The sequence below is a fragment of the Schistocerca gregaria genome, chromosome 5 (genome assembly GCF_023897955.1).
Source record: "Schistocerca gregaria isolate iqSchGreg1 chromosome 5, iqSchGreg1.2, whole genome shotgun sequence".
Taxonomy (NCBI): Eukaryota; Metazoa; Arthropoda; class Insecta; order Orthoptera; family Acrididae; genus Schistocerca; species Schistocerca gregaria.
Window position 1 is genome coordinate 235,635,846 of NC_064924.1, and position 14,828 is coordinate 235,650,673.

The following is a 14,828-nucleotide window of genomic DNA, read 5'->3' on the forward strand; positions in this document are numbered from 1 at the left end:
GGACGTGGTTTGACCTCCGTTTCGCCACGCGTTGAAGACATTTATCAGAGCACTCCTCGAACACCCGACAAGTCGCGCAGTTTCCGAAATGATCGTGCGGAGCCTCCGTGCCATCGCAATCTGCCCAGCATTAAACGCAGATAGCTCATGTGCCTTCCCCATTCTACGCACGAACAGCACGCTCACTGAATACTACATGCACCGTGCGTGTGTCTGACTAGCAGTCATTGCTCGCCATGGGAACTGTCGCCTCGCGAAGAGACAATGAGTATAAAATCAGAGATATTAGAGCCCACACAGAGGCATACCGACAATCTTTTTATTCCCTACGAACAATACGTGACTGGAATAGAAGGGAGAACCGATAGAGGTAATCAAGGTACCCTCCGCCACAAACTGTCAGGTGGGTTGCGGAGTATGGATGTAGATGTAGATGTAGACGCGTTTGTATATCGATAGTAGATCGGTGGTCATAATATTGTGGCTGATCAGTGTACACAGTTTCTAACTGTAAAACTTGTCTCACCGTGTTAAATCTTTAACATGAGATTGTAGCTGTTGATGAATAGATTATGACAGCATTTTAAATTCCAAAATTCTATCACTTATTACATGTAATAGTAAAAATCAAATTTGTTTGACCCTCGTGAGATAGACAACCTGAACTTGAACGTGTAACGTTATTCGTTTGGTAGTATAGATGAGGATGCAAACAGAAATTTGTGATTCCAGAATGAGATTTTCACTCTGCAGCGGAGTGTGCGCTGATATGAAACTTCCTGGCAGATTAAAACTGTGTGCCGACCGAGACTCGAACCTGGGACCTTTGCCTTTCGCGGGCAATTGCTCTACCATCTGCCCTACCCAAGCACGGCACACGCCCCGTCCTCACAGCTTTACTTCTGCCAGTGTCTCGTCACGGGGCGCGAGTGGTGCTTGGGTGGCTCAGATGATAGAGCAATTGCCCGCGAAAGCAAAGGACCCGAGTTCGAGTCTCGGTCCGGCACACAGTTTTAATCTGACAGTAAGTTTCAACTTTGTGGTTGTTACCTGTATATATGCTAAGAGTAATACGTGTGTAATTTTTATCACGGAAGTATCTCCTTCGATTTCTACGACTCTGTTAGCGATATTCAAGTCACTGAGTAGTGTGCCTTGCTTCGTGCCTATGACGGACGCCGTCAGTTAGCAGTAGAAGTAATGAAGGAGACGTGTGGTGCGACGAGCACCTGCTCGGCGTCGGCTGTCGGCATTCCTGGCAGCCTTTGCGTACTTTCTCCTACGCGCCGTATAGGGTGAAAGCGAAAATAACTTAGCAGGGCGACTCTGTGGAACGCAGCCCACCGCCGCTATTGGAGGTGCGCTCGGCTCTGTGGAACGGTATTTATTGCGTTGTCCTGCAGGGTGTGAGAGGGTGGGGACACAATGACCGCGGCACGCCTGGCTCCTAACGAGGAATGCTGGCTGGTGTGACGCTTATGCCGGTCAGCTGCCTCTAACCGGGTGGCATTCCTATCATCTTGTAAATAAAGTTTAGTTGCAGTACAGTAAAATACGGACAACTTGAGTAAGAGCTTTGATTTGTACACAAATTGTTCATTAGCTACTAAAGAGTTGCCGGTATATGGAACACATTTTTTTCTTCGTTTGTGATGACTTCTTTGAAGATGAATAGCTCTTCTCTAAAAGAGAACATTAACAGTCGCATGAAACGCAGCTTACACTCTACTGTCACGAAATTCAGAAGACTACATGTTGCAGAGCCTGGTGTAGGGCCCTGCCAGCCCTTTTCAGGGTGGTGGGTCAGTTTTTGACTCGAGGGACCTGGTGGAAACACTGTTGGCAGCTAAAAATGACTATTATTGACTTCAGAGCTTGGCGTAGTGAGGCAACCACGCCACTCTCGGTGTCCCTGGCCGGCACTGAAGTAGAGATGGCGGCTTCTGTCCTGGCTGTCGAGCAGGCGCCCGGTGATGCTTACGACAGCCCTGTGGTAGGCCGGCAATCTTTAGAGGTCAAGGTCACTGACGTCAGCATTACGCTGCTTTCGTCAGCACTGTGCAGGCCCAAGGGCCGCTGGCTCCGCTTGCGTCACCACGATGTTGCACAAAGATGTCTGTAGATGGGGTGCAATGCACTGCTGTCTAGCAGGAGGCACACGCTGGGTGTTGCTTTGGCAGAAAGTCCCACTAGCAACTCAACCTCGGCGACAGTAGGCTCGAATGGCAGGTTGACAGGTCTACAACATTAAGTCCCGTAAAGGACTTAATGCTGGCAGTGAGTGCAGACTGGTCTCAAATCCATGGCTGCTGGTGGTGGTGTCCAGTTTTCTCGCTGCCCAGCATAGTTCTGGCGTTGGGGTGGCGTTGCTCGTTTCTGCCAGTGAGAAGTTCTCTCTACCTTAAAATCCAGATTTATTTATATACGAGGGTCACTCCAAAAGAAATGAACACTTTTTTTTAAAATCCATGTTTTATTCTACATGTTTGAAAGTTTTAGAGTGGTTTGATACATCCTTCAGGAACAATATTTTCATTTCTTCACATAATGTCCATCCCTCTCAACTGCCTTACGCCATCTTGGAACCAGAGTCATATACCCGCATGGTAAAATTCTGGACCAACCTCTTGGAGCCACCGTTTGGCAGCGTGCACAAGGGAGTCATCATCTTCTAACCTTGTTCCACCAAGAGAGTCTTTCAGTTTCCCAAAGAGATGATAGTCACATGGAACCAGGTCAGGACTGTAAGTCGGGTGTTTCAGTGCTGTCCATCCGAGTTTTGTGATCGCTTCCATGGTTTTTTGACTGACATGTGGACGTGCATTGTCGTGTAACAGCAAAACATCCTGCTTTCGCCGATGTGGTCGAACGTGACTCAGTCGAGCTTTAAGTTTCTTCAGTGTCGTCACATATGCATTAGAATTTATGGTGGTTTCACTTGGCATGATTTCCACAAGCAAGAGTCCTTCGGAAACGGAAAACACTGTAGCCATAACTTTTCCAGCAGAAGGTGTGGTTTTGAATTTTGTTTTCTTGGGTGTCTCTGGTCTCTGGTGAAAAAGGATAGAACCGTGTTTCATCACGTGTCATAGTTCTTTGAAGAAATTCATCTCCACCATTCTCATACTATTCCAAAAGTTCGCTGCATACTGTTTTTCTTGTTTCTTTGTGAGCCACTGTCAACGTCGTGGGAACTCATCTGGCACAAACCTTTATTAACGCCAACACTTTCAGTGTTCTGCACACACTTCATTCCCGTATCCCAACATAGCGTGACAATGCGTTCACTGTGATGCGTCTGTCAGCAGTCACCAATTTGTTAACTCTCTGCACACTGTCTGGATTGTGTGCAGTACGAGGCCTGCCGCTGCGAGAACAATCCTCAGCATTGCCGTGCCTTCTTTCATCACGGAAGCTGCTTGCTCACCGACTAACTGTACTACGATCGACAGCAGCATCTCCATACACCTTTTTCATCCTCTTGTGGATGTTTCCCACTGTCTCGTTTTCATAGGACAGGAGTTCTATGGCAGCACGTCAAGTGTAGCAGCCATCTTGAAGACATGCTGTGACGGCGCCACTCACGGGAACTGGTTGAATTAAGTTTGAAAACAAGCGGGAAGGATGTATCTACACACTGTAAAAGTTTGACACATGCAGAATGAAACTGTATTTTTACAAAAATAGTGCGCATTTCTTTTGGAGTGACCCTCGTACCTTCAGCGTGCATTTATTTCACTAAGACGGGGCACCTATTGCCCAGGTGTGGCGGCATTGCCCTGATGGCTACACGGTTACCACTGTGCGTTACAGTTTACTGCTTTGCTCTGCTATCCTGACTTCGTAATCCATTTGCGTGATGCACATGCCTCAACACTGACAGCCACCTGATCGCGGCTGCAAATGCAACATCCCATAGCGTCTACCACACTGCTTCTCATTAACTTTTCTAGAGACATACGATTTTTACTCAAAGACGTAGTAGGGCTCTACACCAGGTTCGCGCTGTACATTCAAAAAGTTTCGAGAATGATTTCATTCCTGGCGTAAAAGCAGCGCCAGTGCAGTAACTATGGTGGAGCTTGAACTAACAACTGTGAATAGCAGAAGTTCATTCAAAAAGTCAGTTGTGGTCTGGTAGTGTTAAGTACTGGAGTTGCGGACACAGCAGTTCAGTGTTGTTATGCTACAACTCGCAATTGACCAACATCTGTAAATCAAGTGTTCAAAGCCTTCTACAGAACGTTTTGAGGAAGACAAAAGTGTTTGTCCAAAGTTTGTTTCACACTCCTTGACTCCCAAGGAAAAGCAATGACTTGTGGATGCGTGCAGCGACTTGACTGGAATTCAAAATCAGCACAATTATTTTCTGGAACACAATCATCAGCGTTGATGAGACTTGGAGTTATCAATATTAACGTACTAAAAACGAAAAAATGCAGAAACTCACATGAAGGGTCATTAATGACGTAACCGATGCACAAGATGAACATCCTCACAAAGGACATTTATGACAGTTTCACATGGGTGTATCCATGTTCTGTGCGCCGTACTCAGGTGAGGGGAGGAAGCTATGTAGGACACGTTAAGCATTAAAACTACCATCTTAACGTTTCTCTGTGTTTTTAATCCAGTTTAGAATTTTGTTGTTGTGTTTCAGTTCCGCTACACATGCTGCATGGTTAACAAAGTATGTGCTAATGGAACATGAGAATATGTGTGCTAATAAGCTGTGAAGTTCAACCAAAGAGAAGATAATATGTCATCCTTAGCGGGGAAACATCGTCAGAGGCGACTGTAGCGTCCTCAGCACCTCGAGTTAATGTGCTGGAACCTCTGCTGTTCCCGATCCGTATAAACGACATGTCATGCAACGTCTGAGACATTTTGAACCTACTCGCAGTCGGTGCAGTTGTGCACAGGGAGGTGACGCAGTTAGGAAATTTTTACGAAATGCAGACAAACTTGCAGATGACCAGTTCTCGACGCAAAGATTGGCAGCTACCCATAAACACGCATAAATTTAACGAAATGCGCGTAATTATACGGAAAGATATGATATCATTTGATTACATAATTTGGCAATGAGCCACAGCAATTTTTAACAACCGACAATTATTTATGAACAAGTTTCTGGTCAGATTTTAGACATAAAGATGATGATGATGTTTGGTTTGTGAGGCGCTCAACTGCACGGTCATCAGCACCCGTACAGACTCCCAATTTTATCACACTCCAATTTTGTACACAGTGGAATCTATTCACTGTCACGAATTATGTTCATGATGAAATGATGACAACACAAACAACCAGTCCCCGGGCAGAGAAAATCCCCAACCCGGTCGGGAATCGAAATCAGGACTCCGTGTTCCAGAGGCAGCAACACTAGCCACTAGACCACGACCTGCGGACTTTTAGATATAACGATCACATGAGTTTATTCACGAGTACTGGAGGGTGCTTGGCTTATATGTACCGTACGAACATAAAGGAGGTGTAACAACTCTTATGTGGAATAATTTATACTTCTGCAGTCACTTTTTACTAATATTTTATTAGCGCAATGGATTTCGGCAGCATGCTGCCATCATCAGGTGCATTATACAGTTACTTATACATCAGCTGATAGGTTATGTAAACTAGCTGTGTGCGCCAGAGCGGTTAAGAATCGAAAAATAAACCTGTGTGGAAGGATAAGTCTGTTACAGTGTGTACATTATGTGAATAGCATGATCAGATAATATATTAATACGTTTACTTACATTTCAGTTGGCGATTTCATTTTCTGCCACACAGAGCACAGTAACAGGTAAGTCACAACTTAGCATTTTACCTGTTACTGTGCTCTGTGTGCCAGAAAATGAAATCGCCAACAGAAATGTAATCAAGCTATTCACATAATGTACAAACTGTAACAGGTTTATCCTTCTCGATTGTTAACCCCCCTGGCACACACAGCTAATGTACACAACCTATCAGCTGATGTATAAGTAACAGTATAATGCGCCTCGTGATGGCAACATGCTGCCGAAATGCATTGTGCTAATAAAATATTAGTAAGAAGTGACTGAAGCAGTATATATTATTCCACATAATTTTATAATACAGTCGCAGTCCTCAAACAACATCCATATAACATGAATAAATGTAAATGTAACAACTCTTGCACGAAGAACTTTGTTTAATAATTCGTCATTCATTACTTGTCGAGAACTATTGACCTTTCTGCGCTCGTCTGCAAGTTCTGTCGATGGAAGAGGCGAAGAAGATTCCAAATAGAGTCACACAATTAGTCATATATATATTTAGTCACAGCGAAAATTTGACGAAAATGACGATGTGTATAAAGAAGAAACTTATTCTCAAATTCCGAGCTCTCACATCCTCTATGAGGAAAGAAACATATAAATTATATATATCGTATAATGGCCTTTAAATGTAATGTTATCTTTCTTCTGGAACGTTCGGTTCTAGGCGCTGCAGCCTGCAACCGTGAGACCGCTACGGTTGCAGGTTCGAATCCTGCCTCGGGCATGGATGTGTGTGATGTCCTTAGGTTAGTTAGGTTTAACTAGTTCTAAGTTCTAGGGGACTAATGACCTCATAAGTTGAGTCCCATAGTGCTCAGAGCCATTTGAACCATTTTTTCTTCTGGAACAACGCTGTGTGGTGGTTATGATGGGGATGGTGATGGGAGGGAGAGGGATGGAGTGTATTCTCTAAATGATTATTAATGATTAAAATAAATTTGCAGCAATGAATCATAAGCCAAGCAACTCGGTATTAACCCGTATAAACACAAACTGCCATGATCAAAAGCATACACAAATAACCCGCTTTCTGGTTATAGGATATGTTGGTCTGTGCCCTGTTTTCATTTGATGTAGCACGTATGATTTCTCATGGTGGTGATCGATTAAACGAGAATACAACTCTTTTTCCTTTTGTTTTTTTTTCTTCTCCATTGAACGAATTTTGCTCATTTTTCTGTTGATCTGTGAACGACAGCATTGAACTATTTTCCAGACATTACGGTTTCTCTTATTGAGCAGATTTGCAGTGGTGTAAAGTGCTTCACTTTTCTACCTATACCTTCCACAGCCTCGGAAAACAAAGCCTCGTCAGAGGCCATCTGATCCTGATAACCGGTCATTTTTGCTCTGTCGGTGTTGCTTTAGAGCAGAGGGATCGTGCACTTATCTTCCGTATTGTGTCACGACTAGCCTTTCACTCCCGCACGCTTCAGTGAAGGAGAACCTGTCTACGAGTAGGGAGCAGTCACAGCGGTACAGTTCTCAGAATCATCATACTTGCAAAACTGTAGTGTGAAGGAAGTAGTATTGGGTATAACCGATCGCTTAAAACCGATGCTGATATTTTAGTTCTGAATAATCGGTACTTTTCGAGATTAGCTTAAAAAAAATAAAGGAGTAAGTTCTATTCGTAAAATTTGCGTTGGTTTGAAATACTGCTTTATTATAGAAGGTGAGAAAAGGATCAGTGCTATTTTAACGATGCCGACAGTAACGAACAACAAACACATAGCATAAGAATTGGAACAGCATTGCTGAGACAGTAATGTCCCTGTTGCGTGTGTCGTGGCTTAAGGCACGCGTGTACTTGCTGCGTGCAGAACTTGACCTGGCCTGGTCTGTATGATACTGTCTCACTGTCGTCGCCGGAGATCGTTGTATTGCATAATGGCAGCAACCCCAGTCTGGAAATATTTTCAATAAGTGACGTAGCAATGACGTACAACGCTTCATTTGCTTTAAACGATTACATATTTGTCTGCCATTTCTATGAAATAATGAAAGAGGAAGGAAATTACAATAACAGTAATAAACAAAAACGTAACAACAGTTCAGTCTAGAAAGTACGTGATCTGCTGCCTGTGTCTATAAAAAAATTCCTTTATCTGCTTGCAGCCCTTAAAAACGAAAATTACTGCGAAAACAGAGTTCTTCTATCTCAGTTGTCATTCTTTAACATTGACTATTCGTAATGCTTAAATAGTGGTATAAAGCCGCATTAAAACAAGATTTTTGAGCACAGCTTCAAAAAATTAGAATCTGTAGATGAATACTGGCGGCTTTTTGTAGTATTCAACCACTTATCAGTTCTCGACAAAAGAAGCAAATGCTGGAGACTAAGTTTCTATTATCTGGCTTTTCATTTAATGTTTTGAATCTGTGTATCTGGAAACTCAGTCAAAATCTTTCAATCTTTATTCGATTTCTACGTTTATTACAGGATACAACTGGAATCAAAAACCGAAAATCGTTTATTTCAGAAACCGATTATTTTGAGCGGTTTTAAAAGCCAGATTAAACTGGCGTGGGAAAAAAGTGATATAACCGAAAGCCGGTTGTTTCACCCATAACCAGCATCCTTAGAAGATGAAGCAGTATAGCGCCGACGCAAACGCAGCGCCTTGATGTCTAATGTAGGCAATTTACAACATAACATTCAAACTCGCTCTGTTTGTGTTCTCTATTCTCAGAGCTTGATTGCAGAGCTATAAATCCTTATTTTTTTCGGTAAATGACATTACGGAACTATACTGAATGTCTTCTGAACGTTGAGAAACATGTCACCTATCTGAGCGTCACTCTCCCTTCACTTACCGAAATATCAAACTGCTAAAAATGCTGATAAATTAGAGTTAAACCAGAGTAATCTCCGTCAATGCCTGGGGCCATTTCTGCAAGTGAATGTGATACTCTCTGGTAGTTATTGCTGTCCTACGGCGGCGAACAAGCGAACGACCGTTACTTGCAAACACCCCCTGCTGTGTGGTTAAGTTGCAGGTGGCCGGACATAAACTGCTCGCCTCAGAGTTCTCTATGTGTAGCAACTGGCTTTACCTCCTGAGTGGACGTTAGCAAATTGCCAGGAATCTTAATGGAGACAACTCAGTCCGGTACAGTGTTAACATTATCTCTACTTGCAGGGGAACCCAATTAATTGGGAGACTGAGGAATATACACTAGTGTATACATCTCTAATTAAAACCAATGAATGTTAAACAATAGAATCTACAAACATACAGGTGAGAGCAGTCTTCACTGATCAGGTAAACTACTGGCATACAGAAATAGAAAAGCAGGAAGCAATATACATAATTATCAAAAGAACTTAAGCAACCCCCGGAGTTAAGGTGCAAGAGAGCGCTGAATTTACATGAGAATACTAACATATGACACAGAGAGAGCTTAATCCATGAGCCAGCGACCGAGTTGACAAAAGAGAGGTGGTTACGATGATGGTTTACCGTATGGTGCAGTGAGTCGTCTCAGTGCCAGTTGTAAACGGTGGCGCCTAGACTCGATCTACACTACTACCTTCTGTTCAAGGTAATGAGCAGGCAGACATTGCTCTGAAGGCGGCAAGTCCCAAGAGTATACTGGGTGGGCATTAGAGTCGTCTTGGTCCAAAGAGAAGCTGTCAAATTGAGACTGTGGTGGCGGGACTCTGACGTTTTATTGTTTTCTGAACGGCCACACACTCGTGAGCATTCAACTTCATAAAACAGAGATGATACCGACAACTGGGAGGGGCCTTTGTCAATAATTGCCTGCTGGGACTGACAGAACAGACTCTGTATTTTGTCCACAAAGGTTTCGCCTCCTGTCTTGACTCCAACCGTTGAAACACAGTCGTTTTTGTAGCAATGTGCCTTCACTAGGAAGAAGAAGAAGAGATAAGGGGATTTGTAGGTAAATGAATAGAGAGACAGTATTTGAAACCAAACTATTAGCAAATGCAAGTCTGAATGTGGATTCTAAAATTGAATAAGTGAAGCTCCTCATCCACTAAAATTCCCTACGTCCTAATTGTTGCTGATTCGGTCTCACATGTTCGGCTACCCGAACTGTGAAGGGGCTGCAAGTTGTGAAGAACTACTAAGCCGCCTGGTGTAAGTTCATAATTTCGCGAGGGCTTCATTGGATCATACGGTAGACAGCTACGGCAAGTTTCGCGGAGAGGCGTTTCTGGTCAGCAGCAACAATCTTACTCAGTAGCACCAACGAAAGTGATTTCCGAAGTTATGAGGTTTACCTTTTTGGTTCGGTTTATGGGGGCAAGCTGCTTCTCAGGTTGAGTGGAGTTGACTTTAGCCGATTAGAATTGTTGTTACATTTATAAGCCTCTCCTTCCTGTACTTCAGTTTATTTTGGTTGATCACTAGTTTTCCAGGAGACGAAAATATCCTCTTGACTCCCGCTTCTCTGTCTCCAGCCAGTGTGGGATTCATTTCAAGTTCCAACATTTATTACCGTACCTACGGTACGTTGGTTTGAGGGGGCTGAAGGGACCACACTACAAAGGCCACTGGTCCCCCGTACCTACGACCAGTCCTCCCGGTTACGACTATTTTCTGTCCATCCGTATCTCCTTCGCTCCCTACTCGACAATTCATTGCTATTAACGAATGCGAAGCTCGTATTTCAAGTAGAAACAATCAAATGGTTCAAATGGCTCTAAGCTCTATGGGACTTAACACCTGATGTCACCAGTCCCCTGGACTTAGAATTACTTAAAAATAGCTGACCTAAGGACATCACCCACATCCATGCCCTAGGTAGGATTCGAACCTGCAACCGTAGCAGCCGCGTGGTTCCGGACTGAAGCGCCTAGAAACAGTCCCCGGATTTTGATTTCCTCTTCACGTGACGGAAAGTGGAAAAATCTTATGTTTTGCGCGCAGCCTGCTCCTTCCAGAGGCGTCAGATGCATACATCTCAGTCTTCCAGTTTGGGCCTTTCCTTACACTAGACAGGGGAAACAAGCTTTACTTCGGACCAGAGCAGTTCCGTTGATTTGCCCGGGCGCGCTTTGTACAGGTATGGCCCGGCCAGCCTCGCGTTTGTGACTTGAGCCCAGGGAATGTAGGCATCCATGGCCGTACAGCGAAGCTAAGGTTCCCGACACGAATTTACAGGCTACTACTAAAGGAGACTTCAAGTGAAATAAATCAATCGTAATGCCCTGTACTGTAACTCTTAACTGTCCTGCTATCAAGCGATACGTATATCATTCACCTCAGTGTCGAGTAACTTCATAGCACACTGTGGCAGAATAACTCTCTGACTAACATATTATGAGGGATCTGTACGTGGAGATAGGAATAATCGTGACTCCACAAACAGCCGTTGCAATGTTACCTGAATTTAACGGTTGACTCCGTCATGAGCAGATAATAATCAAGTCCTCTCAAAATGATCACATCTGAATTTAGGGACCGATGACCGTAGCAGTCTGGTCCCTTTATTCCCATAAACCAACCAACATCTGAATTTAGATTCCAGTGTACTGTTCCTCAGTATGTCAGGAGTCTGTCTTTTACGGTCTCTCTTATCTCTGCATTTTTAATCAAGGGTAAATTGCTTTTAGATTTGGGGAACTTCGAAATAAAATTGATGATGTGATATGTTCTCCAGTGAATCAGTCGTTAAAAATAGGTTCGAAATCTAGAATGATATATATCGATTCTGAGTTATGTCGTTTTTTCTTTTTTTAATGGCCTGTCGCGAGCGCATACGAGCGCGTCTCAATGCACGACGAGCCTTGTCACTGTTGTGGTGCTACACACTGATGCCAAAACAGAATACGTTCTCGTGTCTGTGCTGTAAACGCGTGACGAGGTGTGAAAGGAAGCCTAGCAGTTAGAGCTTACTTCTTAGCACAGCTTGCAGTAAAGATTTCCTGATGGTCCTATGTCACTTTATAGATGGAACATTCGCACTTTTCATCTGCACGACCGGCAATGGCGGTTCATGCTGAGGCTGAGGCGCCATTATTGACGCCTTGTTTTCAGAAACCTCCTGGACCACCAGCAACAACACTGACACCTCAAGACTCACGTGCAAGGTAATTTGCTGAAAGATCGTCGAAACTTTTGCAGTTCAGAGTTGTTCCCTTAGTGTCCTTCCAGGACAAACGTGATATCTAGGACTTCATGTTATTATACCCGCATGTATAGAGAAGCTATAGAGATCTACAAGCACGAAAATAATTTTAATAAGAAAGAAGAAGGATTAAAACTAGGCAAGTTATGGCGGTCGACTCTGTACCAACTAAGTGACTATCGATTAGCTATAATCGAGAGAGATGGCACTAGCCAGAGATAGTTTTAAAGTCGAAAGCACGTGATGAGTGGTGGCGCCATCTAAGCGCTCTATATAAGCGGGGCCTCCAGCGCCTAGCAGCCAGTCGCCGACTCACCTCAGAAAATGTTGCCCGCAGTAGGCAACGAAACGTCAGGGAGGAGAAGCAGTTTTATATATGGACAACGGCAATTCAGCTCGGAAGTTTTAATTAATGAAAATAATCAGAATAAAGTGTATTCGAAATTACTATTGAGGATATCTCTTATCAGTGTGAATAAAACCTGAATATAAATATAAGAAAACGTTAATAAATCGGTGTGTCTCCACCTCATTCACCGCATACGTCTCAATCAGGAAGTGGGGCTTGAGAGTGAATGCTACGGCTCCAAGGGCTATAAATGCTACAAAACTCCTCGTCCTCTGCGGCGTTTTATGAGTGTCGAAAAACTGTCTTCGCAGTATCGAAGATCCACTCTAGACATTACTGATCTCGCAAATCTAAATTATTATATAATCTCCGATATATATGACCTATGCGTCTTGTACCAATTGTCATCCCACGTTCACTGCACATCTATCTGTAGCAGACTGCTCAGATACCGTGTCTACGCGAGCGCCATACTATGCATCTAGTCATAACATTCGAACAAAGTTTTCTGTCCTTGCAAAGTTGTTTCTAACTGTACACCGTATTTGCTTGCAGCCGAGAGTCTCTTCCTATACCAACACTATACTACAATCTCTTTCGTAACAATATCAAATTATTAAAATTAACGCTCTCGTTTTATTCTTTTCAGTGGTACTTGATTTCTGATTATGTGTAACAGTACAACGCTTATAATTATGACTTGTATTTGTAAAATATTAGTATATCACACTAACTTTTAAGATACAAAAATTTTGAAAATGTGATCATGCGATAAATTTCTATGTACCACCCACCGGAATGTTTTGTTGGTAGATTTATCACTGCCCGCACTGAATTACTTAAGTGTCATGACCTGAATAATTTGTGGCACGAACTAACTAAATTTAATACGCATTGGTGTAAACCCAAATGTGTACGTCAACAGTTGTGGTAAAATATATTACATGATGGTACTGTATCTCCAGAAGTGTTGTGAATTTCATAACAATCGTGTGCCTTGAGAAACTTTTGTGTGTTCTTTTTTACTTTTCTTGTGTTTCTTATTGTTATGTTGGCTGTTTCCTTCTGTTTCAGGGCGATAAGGAACAGAAAATCCAGCCAGTACACGGTGATAGTCGCCCTCGTTCGAAGGAGGTTAGTACTAGTGGAAACACTTCATTATGTGTCAAACTATTCCAATACGTCAGCAATACTTTTCAGCACTGCAAACACAAGCACCTGATATGTAGTTATAGAACATAGAATATGCATGACAGCATTCACTCGTACAATGGATACTCCCGTCTGTTCTATACCACAACCACTGGTGATCTATTATTCTAAAATATGTTTAATTTTTCAAGTGTCATCTCTGTCACGATACGGTTATTGAGCTCAAGATTACAGTTTATGACTTCTTGGATTCCAATTGCTTGAAATCTGTTACTCAACAGTAGGAATATCGACTTGTGTTTGGAGTTCTATTAGAACAAAATGTTAGGACCTTCCTTAAACTTTTGTAGAAATCCTGGAATTCGATAGCTGCAGCTATTAGCTGTTTACCAATCGTTCACCGTGAATACCCTCCACTGGCCGACTATTCGTCACACGATAACCATTCTATTACCAGTAGCTTCTAACCAATTACCTCCGTTTATTGTTCCACATACTTAGCGACGCCAGCCATATCGGCGACTACTTTGCAGCAGTCATTGAGTTTATATAGACACCCAAAAGAGAGATTTGCACCACCCTTATGGTAAGGACAATAAATGGGTTTTCAGATGAAAAACTAATTCTTTGTAGCTTTTTGATCATAGGATGTAGCGATGTATGGGGACCCTACGTAATGGAGGTAAAACTAAACCTGTATTCTGAATGTGGTTCAGTAGCGCCCGCTGCCTTCCCATGCGCATACGAGACAGTACGGTTAGTTCACGCTTTCAGTTTGTCAAAACAATATTAAACTCTTGTTACTTGGCAAAGTGATTTTGGGGGGGGGATGGCTCTTAGCACAATGGGACTTAACTTCTGAGGTCATCAGTTCCCTAGAACTTAGAACTACTTAAACCTAACTAACCTAAGGACATCACACACATCCATGCCCGAGGCAGGATTCGAACCTGCGACCGTCGCGGCAACGCGGTTTCAGACTGAAGCGCCTAGAACCGCACGGTCACACCGGCCGGCCGGAAAAGTGACACCTGCTCGTACAGCGTAGGGCGCAGACCGCTAGCTTGCGATGCAGGGAAATGAGCAAGATTCTATTAGAGTCGGCAGGACGGATGAACGACCGTGGGTTGGTACACCAGCCATCCTTATTGTGGTTTTTAAGCACTTTCACGGGCTTATTTAGGCAAATGCAGCGCTGGACCCCAAATTCCGCCTCAAAGAATTCAAACTTTGAAAATACTTAAGTTAAAGAATGAAATTTACACTATTCCCAGACAGGTGGTGCACGTAAATTCCCCGCCTTTGGTTACCTTGATGACTTTTGCTTCTGGAAGGGTATCCAAACACAAAGATGTATAACAGAATTTTCCAAATCCTAAAAAATCCGATAAAGCTAGGGAAAAGAAGAAGTGAAA

The 14,828-nt window shown here is 43.2% G+C and overlaps 1 protein-coding gene across 6 annotated transcripts in view; it reads left to right on the plus strand.

Annotated features, from left to right (window-relative positions):
- Positions 1–14,828, plus strand: part of LOC126272075 (high affinity cAMP-specific and IBMX-insensitive 3',5'-cyclic phosphodiesterase 8) — a 1,931,196-nt gene that overhangs the window by 1,517,053 nt on the left and 399,315 nt on the right. For all 6 annotated transcript variants that reach the window (XM_049974623.1, XM_049974624.1, XM_049974622.1 and 3 more), the window contains one exon: positions 13,336–13,395. In XM_049974623.1, coding sequence (XP_049830580.1) covers positions 13,336–13,395 — 60 coding nt within the window. The remainder of the gene's footprint in view (positions 1–13,335; positions 13,396–14,828) is intronic.